A 26,134-nucleotide genomic window follows, 5' to 3' on the forward strand; every position below is an offset into this window, starting at 1 on the left:
ACTCCAAGAGATTGAAAGAATATGATCAACGTCATCATGGGAAAAAGAACAAGCAGACTTCGTTCACCATTGATAAAATGATTTTACAATCACTAAACACCAGAGCAATACAAACAAAACATATCACATTGCCAAAGCTTATTAGCAGCAACAATAATATGCTTTCAAGAAACACATGCACGATACAACCAATGCTTCGACATTCTCATGTTCAATCGAATACACCATGATGAAGGATTAGGCATAGCAACTTATTATAAATGAACATTGATATGCGACATCATAGATATTACTTACATGAAGAAGTTGAATGCTTACTCGTAATACTCAAAAATAACAAGGAAGTACAAACAACAGTGATCAATACATACAAAGCACCAAAAGCCACAACAAATGCACTATTACATGCAATAAAAGGAGTAACATCAACAATATCTCAAAATATGCATATCTACATTGTAGGAGCCTCAAACATTAATGTCAATTAACACTCAAAATCAGAATCAACACTACAACAATTCATGAATGCATATAGAATGACACATATAATTCACACAACAACAACAACAATACCTGGTTCATGCATTGATCACGTATGGACAAATAACTTGCAATATCATCACAAGAGTAGAACAAACTTCATATACTGGATGACGGATCATGCTACTAATATACACCACAAATAAAATTATCCGCATTCAACTTCAATAAGGGCAAGCCACATGAATGAAATTCATCTTGTTGTTCAACTTGTTGCTCATTCCTTGTGTTCGATTGCCCTTTGCCCTCTTTTGTTGTGCTCACGTATTAGTTAGTCGTTATGATACGCCACCATCGAGCCAGGTGAAAATCACTGGCGACACAAGTGAATGGTGATGAAAGTGAAATGAAGGAATCGTGCCATAGAATATTCCTAGACGAAGCTGTAACTCGAGTGACGAATGACACGTGGACGAATGAGCCCAAAGAGCCATTTCCGTTTCCAAATTAAAATAAAATCGAATGGAGTGCGCTAGAATTGAATTGATTACCTGAAGTGGTCGTTTGGGGTCTCAACTTTGAAGATGGACGAAGGGGAGGATGGACCTGCGCTCTTCTCCAAGAAAGCCATGCTCCACGACCATCCACACAGCAAGTCGCGTGCTCCTCTCTCTCCTCACAAGTTTTTGCTCTCTGATGGCAATTCGCCTTCTAGCTTCAGCGACCTTGGCTTACCGGAGTGGCTTGTGAAAACATGTATCGAGCTTGGCTTGAAGCGGCCAACGCCCGTGCAGCAGCATTGCATCCCTCAGATTCTCAAGGGAATGGACGTCTTGGGGCTTGCACAGACTGGCAGTGGTAAAACGGCTGCTTTCGCTTTACCTATCCTTAGCGTGCTAGCAAAAAATCTCTACGGCGTATTCGCTCTAGTCCTTACCCCCACTAGGGAGTTGGCTTTCCAACTGTCCGATCAATTCAAGGCTCTCGGTTCTGGGCTTCATTTGCGTTGTGCAGTAATTGTGGGGGGATTGGGTATGATAGAACAGGCTAAAGCTCTAATGCAGCGGCCGCATGTAGTAATCGCAACTCCTGGAAGGATGGCTGACCTTCTTGCGAACGATCCTGGCATAGCATTGGCTTTCAAGAGCGTCAAGGTAAATAGCTTTGAAAATTTCGGCTCTAGAGTATGCGAACTCATATGCCGCCCAATTTCATCTAAGAATGGCTCATCTTGTACTAGGAAATATCTCATTTTATGGCAATATCAATTGCAGTTCCTTGTTCTTGACGAGGCAGATCGCATCTTGGATGTCGGCTTTGAAGATGAGTTGCGGACAGTCTTGCTCGGGCTGCCGTCCCATCGACAGACACTCTTGTTTTCGGCCACCATGACCCCGGAGCTCAAGGCTTTGCATGAGCTTTCGGGTGAAAAAGCTTTTTTTTTTGAGGCCTACCAAGGCTTGAAGACAGTGGAAGAACTGCAGCAGGAGTACATTCTTACAAATCTAGACGTAAAAGATGTATACCTTACACATATATTATCCAACTCTCAGGAAAAGGACATTCGCTCGTCAATCATATTTGCATCTACGTGCAGGCAGGTCCACTTTCCATTATTCTATCTATTGCACGCACATGTAGGATGACACATTTTACGTATGCATAGACTTGCTTTGCTATATATATTTGGCCCTGTTTTATAAGACACATGCACAAACCTGTGGGAGAATCTCCTTGGCTCTTATACCAGCTCATTATTTTTTTGCTGAATTCAATAAGATTTTTTGGAGTGTATGGTTGGCTTGGAGTTGTCAACAGGGAGAAAGGAGGTTAAAGACCCACGCGACAACCAGAGGGGGCAGCTCCATAGCAGAGGCATGCAACGCCTCTTGCAAGATGACTGAGAGTTAGCATGGTGTACTTCTTGGAGGCCGCGAAGTTACAACGTCAGTTTCAAAGAAGCCAAGCCGAAGAGATCTAGTTGTAGAATGCTGGAGACTTTGGTAGCAGACTCAGTTGAACACTTTGTGTCGGAGACAATTGAGCCACAAGAGGAGGGCATGGATTATACCTTGGAAGACTTAGGATCCGAACTTGAGGTTTGCTTACAGGAAGGAGTGATTTAAGATAGTTGGAGTTTTTGGATGGAACCTTGGTGGAGGGGATCTACATGGACTAGGCACCAGGATCTCTCGAGTCTCTACACAAGGATGGACTTGGCAATTCACGGAGAGATCAGTTAGATGGTCTCTACCGCTTGGGAGGGTGACATCATGGACCCATTACGAGTGGACATTGGATGATGCAAAGTGGTTTCCAAATGTCATGGACCACGCTGTCAGATAGCGGATGCTGGAGTTTGAACTACAGGTGTTTGGATCAGACATGGAGGATGCCTTCAACAAGCATGCATGCAACCTATTTGAGGCCCCATGGGAGGGGCACAACGGGCTGCTAGTGGCCCTGAAGTGGGGCAGTTCTGGGGGCTTCTATAGCCCCCCATGGGCTGTCTTGGGCAACCAGTCAACAAACTAGGTTGGCCAGCTCTAACCCTAGTCAACCAAATAGGGGCCCAGTTGGCCACATATCAATGAGCCTAGTGCCCTATATAAGGCCTCCCCCTCGGGGGCCAGACAACAGGGGGCCAGAAGAGTATTGCAGAAGCTCATTGCAGGCTGTATTCCAGCCCTTCAGGAGTGTACATCCAAGCACTAGAAGGGGGAGAATTAGGCAGCAGCAAGGCACAACAATGAGCTTTCACTCTGGCCTCAGGAAGTGCATCCCCGGCACTAAAGAAGGTGGACATAGGTTCCAAAGGCACCAACACCAGAAGCAGCCCTCAGCTCCATGCAGAGAGCTCACCTAGGGAACATATCACCGAGTGAGCAAAGATGTCTTTTGGGGCTCCTCTCTAAGCCATGAAGACTTGTTTGAGAGGCATGCAGCAGTAGAAGATAGGGCAACAGCTCATGGTCTCAGATCTAGCACTAGTGGAGCAACATCCCCGTCTACATAGTGTAGATTGTGAGTGCACTTTTGTTTCCACTTTTTGGTCCTTTTCTACTTCAAATCTGAGCTGGGATTCATTCATTTCCACGTGTGCACTGTAACATGTGGAGACTTATTGCCATGCCATGCTCGGAAATCTAATGAGGCATGTGAGACTAACTACTGCGCTGTGTGGAAGTGAACTGAATGTGTGTACATGAAGGTGTGCTAGAGAACTCAACCATGAAGGACACTGGAGATCTTCCTAACTACTGTACACATGCTTTATTTATGATGTATAAATGCTGTTGAAAATACCCTAAATGATTGACTCTGCATGATTGCGAAACTGAGCTGGCAAAGGCCTCCACTTGCTGCTGTCCAGAACTGCATCACTGCTGTGCAGATGTCTGCCGCTGATTGTCGAGGATGTGGAGCTGATTTGCGGCAAAGAGCAGGGCTGGAATCTTGTGGCAGCAAGGTGGAATGGCGGGGGAGCAGGGCCAGGAACTGAATGAATGGAATAGTGCCTGGCCATCCGGTCAGTTCAATCGACTAGTCAAACTGGTCAACCGACCAGTGATTGATCAAGCTAACTGGCCCGACTTGGTCCGGCCTAGTTTGGTCGCCCAGGCTGGCCTAATGGCCTGCCTACTAACCTAACTTAGGGCTAGGTCTCACAATGGGGCAACGGCATACAACAAAATCACCTAAATAGGGATCTACTGCTTTACATGAAGCACTTGATGATGAATTTAGTGTGGCACAATGCACCCTAGTGCAGGTTGCATGTGAGATGCACATATTGAGTAGGATCTCGACCTCAAAGTAATCTTGTGGTCATTCCCCCGCGCCCCCCCCCCCCCCCGCGGCAAAGTGTATGACCTTCCAAGCTGCATTGTGAACAATTAATTTTGGAGTGTAAGAATCTGGCCAGTTGTCATGGCAGCAGAACTGAGTATTTTGTAATTAATAGACATTAGAACATTAGTACATTATGCGCCAATTTGATGGTGTCATATGCGTTTGTATTTATGATGGACATTGACTGATATTGTTATGGTGGTGGGCTGTCGAACTAGAGCCACAGCTTCGGCGGTTCCAAATTTGGATTATTTTATTAATACAGATGTGCACCTGCCAGCCACGTCTCTAGGGCCTTGGGAAAATAGGAAAGAGAAAGGTGCATTAGAGTGCATTAAATGGTAGGTGCATGGGTCATAGAGAAAGGGTAGGTCTATATGTGGTCCCTTGAAGCAGTCATCTCTTTGACTCTCTTACCGAGTGTGACCTTGAATCTGTTACTAGGTTATCATCTCTTTGCCTTCAAATCGTGACTTGGCTCTGATGCCATGTTGGAAAGTCTCCTTGGCTCTAATACCAAGTCGGAGAATCAATGTGAATGGGCCTTGCTTGAAAGGTATGCCTGAACCACAATACATAGTAGAAAAAACGACCATGAAATCACATCTGATATCTGTGCACACATGTATATGATTAAATTCCACACTTAGATCTGACGTAGATGCAAGATATGGCAACCAATAACTAAATAGAAAATTGCAACATGCGGGGACTTGCTGTGCTGAAATAGATGAAATGCAATAGGAGAACTCAAGCATGAAAGATACCAAAGATCTCCTAACTATAGTACAGTGCTTTATTTATAATGCGGCATAAATGCCCTGTCTACTGTTGTACACGAGTGTCGAATCGGCATTCAAAACTGAGTTGAGAAACTCCCCTTAATTGCGACTGCAGGAGTATGAGCTATGCTGCTGAAACAGACTGTCCAACCTCAAACCATTTGCTGCCCAGCCCAGGCTGTGCAGCGTGGACCCTAGCCTTTGGCTGCGATTAGGTGCATTTGTTGTATGGCGGCTGTATGGCTGTTTCTGGAGCAGGCAGATGTGCAGCACAAGGGCTGGAGGCTGCAGGCTTGAATACCAAACTGAGGGGAAGTAGCCCCTTATGTAGGGCTGGAAAACAGGCCGACCTGGTAGGCGGTTTTGACCGACCTGACCAGGCGTTGACTGACCTGTCCGACGTGCTTGGTTGGGTAAGTTGACCCGACTTGATCAGCCATGAGGACTGACCTTGGGTGACCCAGTGGGCCAGCCAGCCAATGGGCTCCTGGAATGCCCCAAGAACCATGTGACAAAAGGTCCATTGAAAGTACCAAGACATGGATACAAAAGTGCACTCATAATCTACACTACGTGGACAATGGGATGCTGCTCCAGAGTCCAGCAGTGCTAGATCTGAGACCACGAACTATTGCCCAATCTTCTAGTCACTTTTTTTGCTGTGCGCCTCTCAAACGAGGTCTTCAATGGCTTAGGGAGGAGCCCCAAATTCTCTGTCCGCATCCTCTCTGGTCACTCTGTGAATGCTTCCTGGATGAGCTTTTTATCTGAGCTGATGACTGCTTCTGGTGTTTGTGCCTTACTGCCTTGCTGAGGCCTGCTGATACTCTATCCACCTTCTCTAGTGCCTGGGATGCACTTTTGGAGTCTGGAGTGAAGGGTGACTGCTGTGCCCCAATTCTGCCCCTTCTAGTTGCCTGGATGTGCACTCCTGAAGGGCTGGAATACCGCCCACAGTGTGTCATGATATCATACAGTAGTAGCCAAATTAGTATGCTAATCAATGGCATTAATAAAGAGAAGAATAATGGTTCAGACAGCTCTGAAATCAGAGTCATATTGAGTGAGATAGGAAGAAAAAAGGGCATGTTAGGTTATAGGTCATTGCCTAGGGGTAAAAAGGGGACTAAGATAATTAAAGTGTAGGGAGAAGGGTCAACAAACCTTAGAAATTCTAGTACCTAAGCTTTAGAAGGGTTAACCTAGGTCTTAGGGAGAATTGGAAAGGCACATCTAATGAGGTGTGGCCACTTGTGTGGTCTCATCCCATCTTCCACCTTTTCCATCAAGCGAGAACCTAGGATAGGTCGTAGGCATGTAGCAAGTTCAGCGTAGAGTAGGAGATGAATGGGATAGGGAAAGAAATATCCGGTGTAGAGGTCACGGGGGCGCTTACTGCAGGGTCAAGGCTGTAGGAGGGACTGACAAACAGCCATAGAGTCCTAGGTTTCCAACAAAGCAGGCATGAATGAAGACATCGAGAAGAACCAGAGGATCTAGTTCTTTACATTTGGTATCAGAGCGGCACGATTCAGTGTGGGGATGAGAGAAGGAAGAGAAGGAAAGAGAAGGAGCAGCGAAGCAGAGAAGAGGGCAGGAGGTGAACCAGCATGGACAGAGGACGGCGGTGCATGGATAGAGGCTGGCAGGCGTGCGAGGAGAACGTGAAAAGGCCATGAAAGAGGCGCCTGTGTGCAAGGAAGCGGCATGGACAGCAACAGCAACCTGTGAAGAGGGTGCCGCACGGATAGGTAGAGGTGCACCAGCAGGCGTGCGAGGAGAGCGTGAAAAGGCCATGAAAGAGGTGCCTGTGTGCAAGGAAGTGGCACGGACAGCAACAGCAAAACGCTTGATCTTCCATCTATTGCGCTTCTAGCGAGTATGCTGGTCTAGCAGATAATAGCAAAAGTGCACTGTGAACTGAGCATTTGGAGCAACAGCAAAACGCTTGATCTTCCATCTATTGCGCTTCTAGCGAGTATGCTGGTCTAGCAGATAATAGCAAAAGTGCACTGTAGACTGTTCAGCCGTTCAGCCACAAGAAAGCAGCAGTTTGATTTTGTGAAGCTCTCATGACAAGAAGATTGAAACAATCATGACACTCAGTCGAAAGAAGAAATCAGTGATGAGGAGAAATGCGGCAAGAAAGAGACAAGTAGTAGTGACCCAAGACCCGAAAGAAACCTGCACAAAATGGAGAACTACATGAAAGAGATCAGCGGAGAACAAGATCAGCAAGATAGAACGATGGCACACAAGAAGTGATAAAGCTTGAAGGAGCGTGTAGTATCGACTAAAAGATGGCTCGAGTGGGTGCTGAATTGAAAGATGATTTTAGGCTATAGACAATGAAGTTTTCTATTGAACAATGTACTTTGTCTTAACATTTGTAGAAAGCTGAATCGAACATTAATGATAATTTTAATGGGTCTAATTACATGGATTAGCTGATATTTCCTCTGTATAACAGAGGTTGGTTGGACAATACTTGTTTCGAGGTCAAAGATCTAGGTTTTTTAAAGGGTAAAGAGTCTCAGCAGGTGTAGCTTGAAGCTGTATGTGTGCTACTCTCGGTAAATGGATCAGAGTATCACTTTAGAAATAGTAATGTGTTTCATGAACATATTCACATTATGAAGACGCTGGTTGACACTTTAAACAGGTGTATGTTTCATCTTTTGAAGCTGACAATTTGGGTTGTTTTGCAACTTCTAGGACTTGCCATCTTTTGAGCTTGATGTTGGACGAGCTTGGGATAAGAACAGTAGCATTGCATTCAATGAAGTTACAATCTCAAAGGCTGGCAGCGTTGAATCGCTTCAAATCAGGGCAGGTTCCTATTCTCATTGCCACTGATGTTGCGAGTCGAGGCCTAGACATTCCAACTGTTGATCTCGTTATCAATTATGATATTCCAAGGTTTGTTCCCTCAATGAGAGAGAGAGAGAGAGAGAGAGAGAGAGAGAGAGAGAGAGATTAACGTCCGCGGAAGGCCTCACGGGCCTATGGGACAAAGTGTGGAGACAAAGTGCGGAAAACACCAAAAGGGAACAAAACTCATACAAGCCACAAAGGGCTGGAGAGGGCGTGCTAAGGCCTTTGCTGAATACTATGCTGAAATAAAGAGCTCGATAGATAGCTCAAGCAAAATCAAATACAAAACATGTATCATCATATCATGTCATGTCATATCATATCATGTACTATTTGAAAGTAGGAAGAGCTGGAACTAGGACTAGAACTCAGAATCCGAAACCCGGCACTGTGGTGTCTCATCTATGAGCAGCAAAAATGTCTCAAATCTGCGTCTGTCTGGCCGTCTCAGCTGTGGTGGTGGAGGGGGGCATGGTCTCCTTGATCTCTGAACCCGTTGAGCTATGTTCGGAGTGATGCCTTGTCTCGGGCGGCGGTCTCCTCTGAGCAAAGCTGTGATAGGTTGGACCTCAATCGAGTGTGCTCTGGTTGCTCTCCGTGTCACGGGTAGCCTCTGCAGTCCTCTCTCAGCAGTGCTCGCATATCAGCTAGCTCCTCGTCCTCCATCCCACTATGTCCTGGAGCTGACTCAAATGCATAGAAATCTGTGACATGCCGCTGTGTCTGGTCATCCTTTGTATCATGTGGTCTAGTCCCCTCGTGCTGCTCCCTGATCTGTCGTAGCAGGGTCTCCCTGTGTCGGCGCATCTCAAGTAGATAAAGCCCAATGCAGACCTGGTCATGGAAGTGGACCAGTCGCGATAGTGGGCGAAAGCCACTTCCATCCTGATAGAGGCAGTGGTATCGCCCCCGTATCTTGTAGTAGGTTGGGCAGGTGCAGAGAAAGTGCTCCTCTGTCTCAATCTCTCTAGAGAGAGAGAGAGAGAGAGAGAGAGAGAGAGAGTTTATTAGAAAGAAAGAAAGAAAGATATATTAACGTCCTCGGAAGACCTCGCTGGTCTATTGGACAGAGTGATACAACATCAAAAAAGATCTCATACAAGCCTCTATGGGCTGGGGCAAGGGGGTGAGCTAAAGCCCCTGCCAAGTACTAATCTAGTGTCTGAATAGAATAGTGGGCTGAACCCACTTCCATCCTGATAGAGGCAGTGGTATCGGAGAGAGAGAGAGAGAGAGAGAGAGAGAGAGAGAGAGAGAGAGAGAGAGTTTATTAGAAAGAAAGAAAGAAAGATATATTAACGTCCTCGGAAGACCTCGCGGGTCTATGGGACAGAGTGATACAACATCAAAAAAGATCTCATACAAGCCTCTGTGGGCTGGGGCAAGGGGTGAGCTTAAGCCCCTGCCAAGTACTAATCAAGTGTCTAAATAGAATAGAATAGAGACAAAATTAGAATCTGAATCAAGAGTCAGGAGTGTCCAGATTAAGTGTCCAGATCAATTCAGGTCAGGTCTCTCCGCTGGGCCATGAAGATGTCGTGTATCTGTAACTGTCGGGTTGTCTTGCGTCTAGGTGGTGGCCGCAGTCGCCTCGATCTCAGTACTCGTCGGGCTACGTCGATCGTGATCCCTCGAGGGTCTTTGGCTCTGGCGGTCCCCTACAAGTAGTGTTGTGATGGGACGAACCTCAATGGTGTGCGCTCTAGTAGTCCGAAGAGTCTGGTGTGACTGACTGCTGATCCAGGCTGCTCTCATGTCGACAATCTCCTCATCCTCAACTCCACTGTGTCCAGGAGCCGTCTCGAAGGCATAGAAGTCTGTAACTTGTCTCTGAGCTGGGTCCGGCTCTGTATCTTGTAGTCTGTCCGGTGCTGATAGTGCTCTAGCCTGTCTCAGTAGTGCCTCTTGGTGTTGGCGCATCTCCATTAAGTACAACCCTACACAGACCTGGTCCTGGAAGTGTATCAACCGAGAGAGCGGGCCGAAGCCGGTCCCCTCCTGATAAAAGCAGTGATATCGCCCTCGTATCTCATAGTAAACCGGGCAGCTACATAGGAAGTGCTTCTCAGTCTCAACGGTATCCATGTCGCATAGTGTGCAGATCCTGTGTTCTCTGGGTAGACCTGCAGCTCAGCCTGCCTCAATCCTAAGCTGATGGGAGGAAACTTGCATATGGCCAATGGCAATCCGGAGTGCATGTGAGACTCCTCTGTCCTCTAGATAAGGAGGTTGGATAATGAAACCGTCATCAGAGACTCTGAGGAAGTGATCACGATTGAACTGCATGTTGGTGGGGAGCGGCTGGTCCCTTAACCAAGTTTGGGATGTGGTGAGCTGGAGGAGGTCTAATCGTATGATACGGTTAATCTCATCGCGCGAAGTCGCTCAGGAGGGGCATCCATGCTATATTGAAATGGGGGTAGTGTGTCCATCTGAATGCCATGTCTAGTCAGCCATGTGTCTGTGCGTGCATACCAGGTGGTTGCTCCCTACCTGCTAGGTGTCGGGATGATTCCAAAGCTACCCTGGGTAGTCTCCAATGAGGCAGAGCCCATACCCTGTGAATGAAAGTAACTGTCTGGAAGATAGCATCGACATATAGTGGCGTCATGGCAAACTCTGCCTGTATGATCTCATGTGGAACTGAGGGCTTACTCTGTATCATCCTAGATCCCATTGAGACCTGTAGCCTCTCAAACTTCCTCCAATCTATTGTTGGAATGTCACTCGCCCAAAAGGGCGTTGCATACATGGCGGTCGGTCGTACTAGAGTGTCGAAGAGCCAGCTCTTCGTCGGAGGATCTTGGAAGTGTGCCTGGAAGCATTGTCTCTCTAGTCGGGCTAGAGTGCTCCGGCCTTGTGAGAGTCGTGCCCTGGTAGCCTGGGGGTCATCGAGAAAATGGGTCTTCCGAAGACCGTGCCCAAATATGTATAGGAATGTACTATCTCCACTGGCTCCCCTTTGTATGTGAAGTTGTGTTGAAGAAGCGGTGGACGTGAGGTATTAAAGATCATGACCTTGGTCTTGCCAAGGTTGATAGTCAGGTCCCTCTCTCTGCATAACACCTCAAGGGCGTCCAGATGCTTCTGTAATCCCTCGGCCGATGAAGATAGAAGAACTATGCCGTCGGCATGTAGTAATATTTGAATTAGGAGGTCAGCCAATGGTGAGCCCTCTCCGCCTAGTCGGTCTAGGGAGGATGTGATCTCATCGATGTAGAGTCCAAAGAGGGTCGGTGAGAGAGGGCAACCCTGCTTCACCCCAATCGTGCTCTCAACCCAATCTGATATACCTCGTGGGGCTCAGACTCTTCCTCTGACCGACTCATATAGGCTCATAACCCCCCAAATCGACGTCTCTGGGATCTGTAGCTCGCGCAAGCTCGTGATGAGATGGGCTCGTGGGACAGTGTCGAAGGCCTTCCGAAAGTCTACAAAACAAGCGTAGACTTTCCGGTGTCAGGCTTTGGCTTCCTCGATGATGGTCCGCAAAGTAAAGATATGATCCAAAGTGGAGTGTTGTCTCTAGAAACCCGCCTGCCCTAGTGCTCACTGCCCATGGAGCTTTGTGTGGTTGCTAAGTACCCTCTCTAGTATTGACCCATAGATCTTGGCCAAGGTGTGGCCAATCATGAGAGTGCGATAGTTCCCCGTGTCCATAGGATCCCCTGCTTTGTGTATCCGGACTATGGTGGTGGTGCACCAAGTATGTGGGAAGCCATGGCATACTTCGTGATTAAACATCGGTGCTAGGATCGGGGCTAAAACCTCATGGCCATGTGCAAAGTGTTCCGTCCGTAGTCCTCATGATCTTGTGCCTTTCGATTATTCAGTTGTCGCAGTGCATCCTATATATTCCGGGTAGTGAATAGATAACAATGCGTGGGCCTCAGCATAGATGACATATCGGGCTGAGCTTGATCGGGGACATCATATAGGGAGCATGCATAAGTGTGTCACATAGATGGGTCCGTGATAGGGATAGGCAACTTCCTCTCTATTAGGAACCCCCATCCGTTAGTGGGGTCACCCCCTCAAAATGAGCTGATGATATCCTCCATTTTGTGTGAAAGGAAAGCTCGCCTCTTACGGCGTGTTAGTCATCGGAAGATCCTTTGTGCCTCATGTGTAGGCATGTGACCTAATGCCTGTTCCCGTGTGAGGTGTGCTCTGGTCGCCCTGCACTCATCTTCAAACCATGAGTTCTGTGGCATCTTCCCCTCACGTGCCTATCTGGGTCGGGTCGTGGGGAAGGATCTACTGGTAGCATCTCGTATAACGGTAACAAGTGTGTTTGAGGCCTGAGTCAGATCCAAGTCTCCGCCATCTCCGAGTAAGTCAGAGAGCTCTCTAGCCAAATGACTGGTGTAGACCGGATCGAGGGCTCGATCAAAATGAACCTGGGTGCATGGCTGTCTCTGAGGGCGCCGATCCATGTGAGGTATAACGGCTGATATACTGAATGCCAAACCTTCCCCTTTGTGATTTGCTGTGTAATTTCAGCGTGTTTTCCACTAACATTGGCCTGTAGTGCCTTCGTTTCCTTCCTTAGTTGGGCATTTTCAGATTTCAGCTCAATGATGAGTTTATCATTCTCCCCCGATGATCTTGCATGGTTCTCCTTTTGCTTCTCTAATTTCTTGACTTGTTCCCGGAGTGAATTCAGGTCATCATGGATAGATGATTGAATCTCCCCTTCTTCCGTTGTATGCCTTGATTTCAGTGACTCATTTTCCTCTTGAAGCTTTTGGAGGTGTTCTTGTAATTCATGTATTTTTGAGGCACTCAGGTCTATTTCAGCCTGCATATTCCCTATCATAGTTTTCATGGATGTTTGCATTTCAGTGTGCCATTTGCTCATCCGGAGCTCATTTTCTGCTTCATATTTTTTGCCTTGCATTTCCCAATCAGCATATATGGATCCCTTCTTTTGTAGTGATTCAATATCACTCTCAAGCATTTTGACAACCTCCTTTATTGCATTCATGCATCCTTTTGTACTGGCATCTGAAATGTTTTGCCCCTTGGCCCTCGGTGGCGCTGTTGTGCTGCTGTCGGTGGGGCTGTGGTGGCGTTGTTGGCGCTGCTGTAGGTGGCGCAGCTGCTGCTCAGTGGCGCTGGTGTTGCTGGTGCAGCTGCTGGCTTGAGCAGCTCTATTAAAGTCTTCGGGAGACCGTGAAGGTCTATGAGACTAAAGATAACTAGTACAATGAGCATAACGGTGGCGGTCTCAAAACGGTCCGGCCAACCGTTTCTTCAAAAAAGTTATGAAGGATGGTGTGTCTAGTCCTGGTGCAAAAAATGTGTATCTATCTCGAGATGATACAAAAAAATGGAGCAGAAGGGGGGAGATACAAATATATATATATATATGCCTGTGGTGATCGTCAGAGGCCAATCATAGAGGGCCCGTCAAATGGGAGGTCGAAAAAACCCTGCGATGGATGATTGGCCTCTGACGTCATGCTGCCTAGTCGAGCTCGGTCGTCGAGGGCGGCGGGAGGCCCTATGTTGAAGAACGAGAGCGACGGTGACCCCGGTAGGGCATGCTGAGAGCATAGAAGGGATGTCATGGACCTGGATGTGTGAGTCTGCCCGCTGGTGTGGCTGTGGCTTTCGCTCACGTCCGCGTCGTCGGCTAGACTGAGGAGAGGTATCCTGTGACTGGAAGAAATCAGTGATGGGTTGCTGAGTGTCCTCACGTTGTGTGGGCTGCGCATGCTGTCGTGCCTGGAGAGATGCATCTCGGTGGCGGGTCATCTCATGTAAGAAAGCGGCTAGGCACCGCTGGTCCGGGAATTGCAGCATGCGTGTGAGGGGGCCGAATCTGTCGCGGAATAGGCAGTGGTATCGGCCTCGGATGGCATAATAGATAGGGCATCTAAAAGCAAAGTGCTCCTCCGACTCGATCTCCTGCAGGTCCAAAGTGGGCAGATGCAGCCCTCTCGTGGGATACCCTCTGCGCGTCCACTCTCGATCCGTAATCGGTGTGACGAAACCCTAAACTGGCCTAGTGAAATCCGGAGCGCATGCGGTAGATGAATCTGTGTATAGCCCGGGGGCGTGATGAAACCCTCCTGTGAGATCAGGAGGCAGTGTCGGCGATAGCAATCGAGCTTCACAGGAAGCTCGGGATGAAGAAACCAAGTCCTCTAGGTGTGAAGCTGGAGCAGGTGCTCTTGGATGATCTGGTTGACCTCCTGGTTAGTGGGGGAGAAAGGGGATGGTGGAGTGTCGAGGCTATACTGAAAAGGAGGCAACCGGTCCATGTCGAGGCCCAGTCGGGTGAACCAACTGGAAAGGCGTCTATACCAACATTGCTGGTCCCCATCAGCGGATAAGGCCATAGAGGAGGATAGGGCTAGCCAGGGTAGGCGGAAGCGACCGTCGGAAGAGGAGCTGAAGTCCCCGACCCTGTGTAGATAAGTGATAGCTTGGAAGGCTGCATCAAGCTGTACTGGTGAGGCGCCAAATTCTGCTAAGATGATCTAATGAGGTACCGATGGTTTGCTGCGGATCATCCGAGCAAACATCAGTATCTATAGGCGCTCGACGCGTGCCCACTCTGTGTCTGAAAGGTTGGCCCCCCACCATGGGCTGCCGTACATGCCTGCTGGGCGGACCAAGGAATAAAAAAGAAGATACTTGGTCCGCGGGTCCTGAAAGTGAGAGTGGTAGCACTGTCGCTCCAGTCTGGCAAGAACAGCATAGCCTCGGCTGATCCTGGCTTGCATGGCTAGGCGCATCGTGAAGATCGGGCCTGAGAATACAACGCCCAGGTATGTATAAGAGTCGACTATCTCAACAGGGTCGCCGGCGAAGAGGAACTGCTCTCGGTGCATAGCGGGTCAAGAGGTGTTGAAGATCATGACCTTGGTTTTCCCAAGGTTGACCTTCAAGTCGTGGGTATCACAGAAGATCTGAAGTCCATCCAGGTGTCGCTGAAGACCAGTAGCAGAGGAGGATAGTAGTACTACATCGTCTGCGTATAAGAGAATCTGGATGACAGCCTCCGCAAGAGAGCAGCTTGCACCTCTGAGTGTCCTGATGGTGGTCTCGAGCTTGTCGATGTAGAGGCCAAATAGAGTCGGTGACAAGGGACATCCTTGTTTGACCCCTATAGTGCTCGTGATCTCTGTGGTCCAGCTGGTACCAATCTTGACCCGGCCCGTCACCCTCTCATAGAGAGCTACTACCGCCCATATAACCTCCGAGTCGTAACCTAGCTCCTGCAAGTGTCTGACAAGGCCTGCCCGAGGAACAGTGTCGAATGCCTTGCGGAAATCCACAAAGCAACAGTATACCCTCTGTCTCCTGTGTCTGGCCTCCTCAATGATCCCTCGAAGTGTAAAAATGTGATGGTAAGTCGAGTGATCGGTCCTGAAACCGGCCTGTCCAAATGCCCTGAGGCCTCGTATCTCTGCGCGAGTGTTGACCTCACCATCTAACACTGATGCATAGATCTTGGACATAACATGTCCAATCATGATGGTCCTGTAATTCCCTGGATCCATGGGATTTCCTGCTTTGTGGATGGGTGTGATAGTGTTCAGGGTCCAGGCTCTGGGGAATCCGTGGTAGATAGCTTCATTGAACAACGTTCCCAGGATGGGGGCTAGAGTTTTGATACCATAGGTGACAAACTCTGTGCATAGGCCCTCATGATCCTTGGCTCGGCCGTTGTGAAGCTTGTGCGCTGCGTGGGTGACTCCCTCGGTTGTGAAAAGGGTGTAAGATGTGGGGCGGGGGGTGGTGGAGAGGTCAGGAGGGGGCTGATCAGGGGTATCATAGAGTGTGCGTGCGTAGGAGTGCCAGAGGGAAGTGTCTGTGAGGGGGGTAGGGGATCGGCGTTCTAGAAATTTCCTCCAGATATCCTTGGAGTTGCTACTGAACAGGATGTTTAGTAGCGTATCCTCATTCTGGCGCAGGAAGGCTAGCTTCTTGCGACGGACTAGGCGGCGATATTCCCGGGTGAGGTGTGGGTCAGCCCTAGCATTTCGCTGGGTCGTGAGTCAGAGTGTGCGGCGTAAGGCTTTACATTCGTCATCATACCAGCTATTGCAAGGGGTGGAGCCAACGTGTGGGGGGCGGGTAGACCGAGTAGTGTAAGGAAAGATGTGGCGGGCTGCATTGTGGAGAGAGTGGGTGATGAGGGCGGCTCGGTGATCTAGAGAGGGTATGCTGTCTATGTGTCTGAGGAGAGAGGCTAGGTGGGCTGAGTAGTTAGGTGAGAGGTTATGATCACAGTGTATATCATGATAGGTGGTGTAGTGCGGAGTGTGGCTGGAAGGGGCTCAAGGCGTAAGGAGATGAAAGAAAAGGTAAGTGTCGTAGGCTCCTGGGGTAAGGGTGCGGTACGGAAGTCAGTGATCTACAAGGCTAAAGCAGGAGATCCCAAAATGTAGTCGACGACACTGGCTCCTCCGCCATGTGGGAAACATGTGAAACCAGAGGAGGCGGGCCACTGATCTGGTCCATTGTAGATGACCAGATCATGTATACGTCCAAGATCCAAAAGAGCCTGCCCATATGCAGTAACGGGGGCTCGACTGTCGGCCGAGGAGCGGGGGAAGCCCGAGTCCTCTATGTCCATCTCAGGTAATAGGACCGGATCTGAGTGGAAATCCAGGAGGGATGTCTGATGTGTGCCTGTCCGTGCGTTGAAATCCCCAACTAGGAGGACCTCTCCGCATTTGGAAAACTCCACAATATCTGGGTGGAGATCTAAATAGGGGGATACCCCCGTATCCTCATGTAGCACCCGTGCGAGAGAGAGAGAGAGAGAGAGAGAGAGAGAGAGAGAGAGAGAGGGAGGGAGGGAGGGAGGGAGGGAGGGAGGGAGAGATTTTTTGTTGTATGCAAAAGGCAGAAACTATTGCATGGGTCCAATGTAATAGAATGCAAGAGTAAGAGCCAATCAGGAAGGGAGAGTGCATCGTGCTCTGATTTGTCTTTAGACATAATTATTAATATGTCATAGTGGCTGTGAGGAATTGCAAGCTTCGTTTGTAATTGTAATATTTCTGTGGAAGTAGGTATGCTCGTGATTATGTCCATCGTGTGGGTCGTACAGCACGTGCCGGCAGAGGTGGATTGGGGATCACCTTAGTAACACAGGTTGGGTTCACCTCTCTAGTTGAAGAATTTCTCTCAATATCATTGCTGGTTTTTACACAAAATGGAATAAGTGATAAGTCCTAATTATTGTTTTCATATATAGAAGTTGAGCCAAAAAAACTAGCAATTTTTCCTTAATGACACAATATGCAGCATCTTCTTTGTGAAAAAGGCGTTGCTTGAAGTGAACTAGCTTGAAGGCATGGTCTTATACTATTTAGAGAGTAAGTATAGCCCATTCACAATTTTACAGGTAGTGTTGCCAAGCACTCGATTGAGCTGGGTAGTATGCTTAATAATGGGGCTATTGTTGGGAATGGGGCTGAGAGGAGAACTTAAAAATGTGGAGATATACTTAAAATGCAAGAGTTGTATTATAAAGAATGGCCAAATGAGGAATATATCCTCTAAAAAGGAAGCTAACCTAACACCAATTCCAGGGGGAAAAACCTATAACTCAGCAGAAAAGTGTCCCAGGGTGTGTTCACACCACACTACTCATAATCTAACGAATGCTCTCTATAGTGATAGTGTGAACATGTCCAGGACAGTAGATCAATCACCACAAGGTGTCAAGCTCAAACTTTGCAGAAAGATTCAAACTTTTCTCTAGCTAATGCATTGTTGAATAAATCTGCAACATTGTTATGTGTAGGAAAATAGATGAGGTTATAAATGGAAGTACCTTGTACCTAAATCAACAGAATTTACATCCCAAATCCCTCAAGGGAGGAGTGTGGTAGACTATGATCTCTCCTCCGTGTAATCTCTCTTTGACATATCGAAGGTGTAACCGGGCGGCTAAGAATGTATAAGACGATCTCGGCATAGAGAGGCTCTAATGGTGGTCGGTGCTGTGGCAGCATGAAGCCTTGTATGTGTGGTCCACTGTGATTTCCTAGGTTGGCTGTTCGTCGAACACGTGCCATTGTCACATTCGTCAGATGTGCCCTTCGTCTTGAAAAAATGGAGGGAAAGCCCAATCTATGCATCGACATGCTGACGGGTCTGTTGTATTTGTCATGCCTCGACTACACTGTCTCCTTGGGACTGCTGGTCCGTTTTGTCCAATTAGAAAAACTCAGTGATCACGCTCTGGGTAGAGTCTGGCTGAAACCCTGATCTTGTCTATGTGCCCTTAGTAGCTGGCTTTATGTGGTACAACCTCATGAATGAAGGTCGTCAAAAGTCTCTGGTCTACGTGAACCAAGAGGCTAGAGAGGGGTCCGAATCTACCCCTGAAAAGACAGTGGTGATGACCTTGGATCTCATAGTACACAAGGCATCTGAAAGCAAAGTGCTCCTACTCACTCAATCTCCGGAGATCACATAGGGTGCATATGCGGCCCTCTTTAGGTATGCTCTCACCCCATCTAGTCTCAATGCATAGTTGTCGTGAGAACATGAAATGCCTGATCGAAATCCTCAAAGAGTGTGGGAGGTGTAGTCGTGTGTCGCCTAGCAGGTTGATGAATCCCTCCTTTGATATCCGTAAGCATTGATCTCAATAGAAGCCAAGCTTCATAGGAAGCTCTCTAGGTACAACCATCCTCTCAAATAAGCTGGTTAGCCTTGTGATAAGTGATTGGAATAGAGGGGGACCTCAAGGCTACATTGAAAGTAGGGCAGTCTGTCCATGCGAAGTCGCAAGCTCTCAAACCATCTGGATGCACGAGCATACCAACACCTCTGATGGCCCTCAATAGCTAATGTCATGAATGAGGATAGGACAAGCCATGTTACCCTGTGTCGGATTGAGGTCAAAGAACCAAAAACCCGTGACTCGATGAAGGTATGTGATCACCTAGAATGATCTGTCAAGCTGGAGTGGGGGATCCCAAACTCATCCAAAATGATGTGGTGTGGAACTGATGGCTTACTACAGATCATCCATGATAATAAGAGAGCATGGAGCCTCTCCACTCAAGCACTAGCTATTGAAAGGTACCGAGCTAAGGAGTGGTGAGCGAGTGGAATGGGTGGTGTGTGCGAAAGTGTGCAAGTCAGCCTCATGAAGGGAGTGGGTGATAAGAGCGGCTCGATCTTCCAAGAGCGGAATGTCCTCGAGATTTGTGAGTAAGGTGGAAAGACTTGTGGAGTCCTCGAGAGAGAGGCTATGGTTGAAGTCGATGTCATGAATGTAGTGTGTGGACGATGTCGTAGTGTGTGTCGTGTGGTGGGGGATGGATACGCTAAAGCAAATACAACTGTGGTCATCTTTTGTTGGTGGTGGGGAGATAGGTAAGTCAGTGATGTGCGGTGGAGGAATGTATTAATGTCCGCAGGAGGCGTTGCATGCCTTTGGGACAAAGTGCACACAAAAATATAGACTCATACAAGCCTCAGTGGGCTGGAGCAAAGGGCGCGAGAGGGCCCTTGGTGACTAATCTATACTAGTAAAATCATAATGATCATAATGTTATGCTCAGGTTGAGGTATCATGACCTTGGAAGGGTCAGTGGACATTTTCCTATAAAGGATCAATGTTTGTATGGTATTTATTTGGACTTCATGTTATTGGTCAAAAGGATTAATGTTAAGGTCCTTGATGAGGGTGACAAGGCACTGACTAGATGGGTCTAAGGCTAAATGCATTAAATGTGTAATGTGCCTAGGGGCAAGTGAATAATGGTATCCCAAGAGAGGGGTAGAAAAGATGCATTTAAGAGGTACCCTAGAATGAAGACATGTGGCATACTCGATCCATCTAGGGAATTGGGGCTTGGTGGATTTTGCAAGCAGGAGCTTTCACGTACGATTGTATTCTGAGAGCTTGCTATCACCGAGAATCGGCTGGGAGGATAATCTGTGTGCCTGCATCGTGATTGATCGTAGACTTTGTATATTGGAACAGGGTATATGTTAGTGGAACGTATCATTTGGTATCAGAGCGGAGAGGTCGAGGGAGTTCTGTTGGGCTTGCCTTGGGTCGGTGAAGGGATCTTTGGTGATCTCATTGTTGGTGAGACGGTCATCAAGGTGAAAAGAAGCAATCGTCGCTCAACTACCTAGTCTTTGTTTGTTCATTGTTCCATCACAAAGCTCGTGCATTCAATAACGTAACGGCCATAATCTGTTGGGAGTCTCGATGAATAAAATGAATCGAGATGATTAGAGCGTTGGTTTGGGTATGTTGATCGCACACACCAGCTGGTGCATTGAAAGGTTCGCAAATGCATATCTAGACTGCGGTCAAAGTGTGGTGGGAAGTTACATAGATCTTTTGGATTTTGATGAACGGTTGTCAAAGGCGATGGTAGCGTGGTAATTGGGGGACCTTGTGAATTCCATCAGCGAGCTATTGCGCAGATGGTGGTTGGGTGCAAGCGTTGGATTCAAAAGGCTTTGTTATCAATATTGTTAGTGCACGCAGGAGATATATGTTGACTGGAGAAAGTCCTGCGTTAATGAACCCATTCACTTCGTTGGTGTTACAATTGGCGGCTGAAATAGGCTTACGTAACTATTGCGCACGATTGAATGGATTAAGACCAGACCTGGTTCTTGGGCTGCACCTCTCTATTCTGCACAGATCGAGAAAAGTGACCAGGGAGCTTTCTAATCTCTCTTTTATTTAGATGGTTTGCGTATAAGCTTTCCATGTGTTTGCTATATTTAAATTCCTGTGCAGTTATTTGAGATAGCAGATATTTCCCTAGTATAGGGAAAAGGTATTCATCTTGGTTCCAAGCTATTTTCAGTTGATGCTTGTGCCTTGATAGTTGTGGATATGTGGAATTCGGGTTATGCTTGTTTAGACACCTTTTGTGGTTGTGAGATTGAGAAGCAGTTTGTAAATACAGTTTTAGGCGGTGTTTTAAAAATTAAAAAAAACACCAATCGACCTAAATGGAAGTTGAAGAAGAAGCTTCTAGGGTGGATCCCATAGAGTCGGGAGTCCGGCCGACCCCGCAGGTGTCGCGCCCAGCAGGCCATACACTGTCTGGTAGAATTGCATTATTGGAGGATGCCTTGCAACATATTTTAGCTCAATAATTGCAAGCAAATGTAGGGCAATCCAAGCTTAGAAAAATGTCTACTAGACCATCTCGTGAAGAGAAAGGTAAAGCTCCAATGGAACTTGAAACCAGTGTTCATACGGTTGAGCCTAGGAGGGCCAAGGTGCTTAATATTTGCCAATTATAGGCCAAATAAGTATTCTGGTCGGATGTCTGACCGTAGTTCCGATATCATAGAGACTTGGTTACACAAATGGGACGAGGCCTTCGCCATTTGTGAAATCAAGAATGATATGAAGAAAATCCGCGAGGCCACCCACATGTTAAATGAGGCAGCAAATAGATGGTGGATAAAACATCAGAAAGATGGAGTGGCATCCACTACTTGGGAGGGGTTTGAAAAAGAATTTAGAAAACACTTCTTACCTCCTGACGAAGCATCTCGACAGTATCGAAACCTTCGTCAAAGAAATTTATCAGTGGCGGAATACACTGATAAGTTCAGAGAAAGTGTAATGGAAATTTATGAGCCTCTACCTCTATCGGTGTAGGTAAAAGATTTTATCTTGGATTGAATGATAGGATCAAGATGGAAGTTTGGGCTAAGTATGCGAACATTTTGATGAAGCAATTGCCATAGCCCTGAACTATGAGGATGCCAAAGGGAACAAACCAAGTGGGTTTGTGCAGGTTGGGACTGGGTATGATACCCGAAGAAAACTGGGTTTAAGAAGAAGTGGATTAGCAAAGGGAGTGCCTCATAGCCTAGTGGTCAAGCCAAGCAGGTGAAGCCAGTTGAGACTCCTAAACCAAGTACCACCATTGAAGTGAAAAGGAAAGTAACACCAATGGCAGCGCGGGCTTGGTCGAAGTCTTCTTTGAACCCAGAGCAAAGAGAAAAAGCGAGGAGAGAAGGCTTGTGTTTTGGATGCCTTGAGCCTCATCAGTGGAAAGATTGTCCACAAAACAAGGATCGTCAGATGGCTGAGATGGTGATCTTAGAATGCGACGTGGAAATGGAGGAAAGTCCCAGAGCAGAATAGATGCAGATTCAGTTAGCGGGATCTTCTCAAAGATCAGTACTTGTTTTGTTAGGTGTGTCTGTTGCTAAGCTAGTAAACAGTGCACCTGATAATGTCCTATCAAAGCCCGCAGTAACAGGGTATACAACCTTGAATGATACGGAGTTAATTAAGATGAAAGGACAAGTAGCCAATCATGATGTCATTGTGTTGTTTGACTCAGAATTAACTCCAAGCTTGTAAAGAGGCTGAAATTAAAGACTAGGCCATCTGACTATGCACATACAGTCAGAATGGTAGACGGAAGTTCAACTGAAGTATGGGACCAAAGGGTTACCCAATTGGAACTTCGAATTCAGGACTATGCAGAGAAGCTTGATTTTGAAATGACAAAGCTTGCTCATGTAGATTTAGCACTGGGTAAGGCTTGGCATTCTAGGAAGAATCCAGCCATAGATTGGAAAAAGCACATTTATCAGTTCAAGATGAGTGATGTGCTGTATGTCTTATGAGGTGAAAAAGATATAGCTTAAGGACCGTTCGTTTCCGTAATGGAAGTTCGAAAATCTCAAGAAGAATTTTTATTTCTTTGTACAACATCAGTAGAGCCGATTGATGGTCCTTTGGCTAGCACTGACGTTACCCAAAATGGAGAGATGGCCAAGTTGCTCTAGGGTACACTCAGGTCCACCTACCACACTCGCTGAGGATTGCCATTGGGCAGTTTCGTGTTTCATCGCACCGACTCCGTATCGTACGAGCAGAGGGGATCCCCAATGAGAGTCGTATCAGTGTGTGATTGGCATGAGGTTGAGTCAGAGGAGCACTTGGCCTTCTGTTGTCCAGTCTACTACGAAATTCGTGGACGATACCACTGCCTCTATCGAGATCACGGATGAGTACACTTCCAGACAATAGACAACGATCTATCATGGGTTTTTTGCCTACACAGCCTAGTCCGTCATCGAGCCTACTTTGATGTTTCATGCCACATGTGTGCTGTATTGTGTTGACTATGGTGACATTGATGATGAGACATTGACTATGTCCTACACAGTTCTCTAGCAAGGGTTAGGATGCTTGTTTAGTAGCTCCACCCTTTTGCTCATTGTATCAGGTTTTCTAGGAGTCCCATAGACCCATCGGTCTTTAGTAGACTCTTATAAACTCTCTCTCTCTCTCTCTCTCTCTGGATTTTGGCTCCTTGGTCCCATAGGCTTTTTCAGCCTTTCGCAGACATTAATAAACCTTTCTTTCTTTCTCCTCAGTTGGCATCCACGCTTCTGCACCCCAATAGTTAGTATGGGCAAGCAAAGTTAGTGAGAGAGTAATGTAGTCTTCTTTGCCCGCTTAACCACGACTACCAATATGAAGCCATATTTTACTCCCAAGGATTATCTGTCTTAAAGTGTATTTAAAAGAGTCCTAATGTGTGGGTGTGGTCATCAATCTGGATGTACTTTATTTTCAGCTTGATCTAGGTTATACCTTTTATCCTAGCATCTGCATTTTTTCAGGACATCCATTTTGCTATAAATGCTACCTGTATTTTCAAGATGGTTGACATTTTCCTAATGTGAACTGATTTCATTGTACATATGCTAGGATGTTCCAATTACAGTAGGATGCATTTAGTTTGAGGCTTGAGCTCTTTTGACCTTGTTGGTAGGTTTCAAGCATTCCTTGGAGACCTCATGAAGGCATGGATCTTCTTCAAAAGATGTCTCTAAGGAGACAAGTTTTGTATCTTATAAATGTTTGATCGAATCATCTGAATACTTTTTAAGTGATACTTATAAATAGACAAATGTTGTAAGCTTTAAATGTCTTGAAATATGGAAGATTCCCTTTTTTTTTGTTTGCCGCATTTTTTTGGATTGTTCTTGTCTTCATTTTTCTTATTATGAGAAAATAGCTAATGATGTTTGAGAGAACACAATGTCTATGTGTTTATGGAAAAAGTAAATTGATTTATTTTAGGCTCTGTAATGACAGTTTAAGGGCGAACAATGAGGAAGATTTCAGAGTTCTGAGCGGGTTAAAAGCTATATGGATCTGAAACTCTCTTGTTCAAGGATGGATGACAAATGAACTAACGAGCTTTAGCAACACAACTGAAAGTAACTTCATATGTGTGTTGTACAGTATGATGTGGAGCTTGTACATGAAATTGAGGAACTGATTGGGAAACAGTTGGTGGAGCATGAGGTTGAGGAGGCTGATGTCCTCAAAGGAATTACCAAGGTGAGGAAAATGTTAGGTGAAAAAGTAAAATGTTTTCAAATGCTGTTAATCTCAAAGATGTTTCATTAGTAGGTACCGAGGTCATGCAGATTTACTTGAAAATATTTGTGAGACTTCAAAGGTTGTTAATCTTTGGAATTGTTCTCTAGAAGTATACTGTAAGGATCCATTTATCGGTTTCTGCTGATTGTGCTGAGTTTCAGGTTTTCAAAGCCAAGCGAATTGCTTCTCAAAAAATGCAAGAGACTGGTTTTGAGAATTTGCTCAAGGACCGGAAAAAATTGAAAATGAAGGTCCTGAGACAAAAGGGTTTGCAAAAGAAGGAAAATAAGAGGAAAAGGAGTGAAGCTGAAGTTTGATTGTTGTGCCTGGATCTGTGTGACAAGTCCTTAATGGGTCCCATGGAGTAACCTGCTGTAAATGCCACGTGTGACTTCATGGTGAGTCATGATGTTATTTGAAATTAGGGTTTTGGCATTTGCACTCCATGAGTTGTCTTACCAATATGAGAGTATGCTCTGTAACAGCACATTGCTTTGAAGTGAAATTGTGTTCAATGCGTATCATCTTGATTGGACTGCACTCTTAACAGCTACGTAATTTTTTCTTCACAGTTCCCGGAAGATGTGGTTCATGAAGAAAATCAAAGATAGAGCTCTGTTACGGTGCATTATTTGAAATACAGTTTGTAGAGTTGTACCCATGGAGATGGTTATTTTGGCAGCGTAAGGCAGCAGTAGACCGCACTCAGCAGTTATTTTATTTGCCTTTTACTGAAGTCTTCCACATATACTCTCAAAAGCTATGGTTTCAGACCAGAGATTAGTTGAGAGAAATTGTTTTATTAATTTGAGGGTCTCACTCTTTGCACTAAGTTTAAACACCTCCTGGGTGTTTTATAGCTGTTGAAGTACCTGGGGTGGTCACGTAGCTGTGTATTGAAGTCACTAGTTATGTTTTCATATTTAGCTCTATATTATAATTACTAATTATGTTTTCATATGAAGTAAACAAACCAGAGATCCTTTTGCAGCAAACCCTGCTCAAGCTGTTCTATCCTGTTTTGTCATCCATAATGTCCCTTCATACTATAGTGAATCCTTTTGCTGGCTGTTTGAGCAAAGATGGGAAGTTGTCTCAGTTGGATGGGTGCACAATTCGACACAATACGAAAAAATGTGTTCTTGTTTTCTGTTGTATAATCTGCACATAGTATCAGCCCTGGTGGTATCTGCACACAGTATCAGCTCTTTGGGTTCCCCATCAGCATTAGCAATTTTTTTTACAGGTCCTGCGAGCTTTACCGTCAACCTAAAGAGGGGTACAAGACAAGCAACAACATTCTAACTTTTTCAATGCGTGATGCTGAGTATAGCTGGGCTAATTGCTCCTTAAACAAAAAGGTAGTATCTCATCGATTGACAAAAAATGATGGCACTTGAAGTTTGGGATGAATGTGTGATGTCTAATGAAGTCAACGAGTCATTTATGCCTATGAGATGAAGGATCTTTTGATGTGGGGAAAATATCATGTGGCGCAGCTTAGAGACTCACTCTTGAGATTAGGTGATGCATAGAAGGGTACTAAAAAGCTGGTCATTGATGTGAATCTCTCTAGATGCAGAAGAAGAAACAGACCGCCCCCTTAGCTGATAGTGAGACTACTTTCCCATTCAAAGACACTTGTTTCTGTAGTCACTTGATTATGTTGTTCTCTAGAGATAAGCCAAGAACAGTTAATCATTTGGCTCAACTAGGGGAGATATCAGGAAACTAACATCCGTACAATGTTAGCAATGTAGAT

General features: G+C 46.3%; 1 protein-coding gene across 1 annotated transcript; it reads left to right on the forward strand.

Moving 5' to 3' along the window:
• Positions 1–1,045: 1,045 nt before the first annotated feature.
• RH36 (RNA helicase 36) lies at positions 1,046–25,367 on the forward strand. Its single transcript, XM_087384643.1, has 7 exons — positions 1,046–1,634; positions 1,755–2,077; positions 7,830–8,033; positions 17,024–17,105; positions 24,232–24,330; positions 24,534–24,770; positions 24,945–25,367. The coding sequence occupies exons 1-6, from the start codon at positions 1,065–1,067 to the stop codon at positions 24,687–24,689; spliced, it is 1,434 nt and encodes a 477-aa protein (XP_087240769.1). The 5' UTR covers positions 1,046–1,064; the 3' UTR covers positions 24,690–24,770; positions 24,945–25,367.
• Positions 25,368–26,134: the final 767 nt, after the last annotated feature.

Source organism: Dipteris shenzhenensis, chromosome 14 (assembly GCF_047967505.1).
Source record: "Dipteris shenzhenensis isolate YYH24624 ecotype China chromosome 14, Dip_SZ_1.0, whole genome shotgun sequence".
In the NCBI taxonomy this organism is placed as follows: Eukaryota; Viridiplantae; Streptophyta; class Polypodiopsida; order Gleicheniales; family Dipteridaceae; genus Dipteris; species Dipteris shenzhenensis.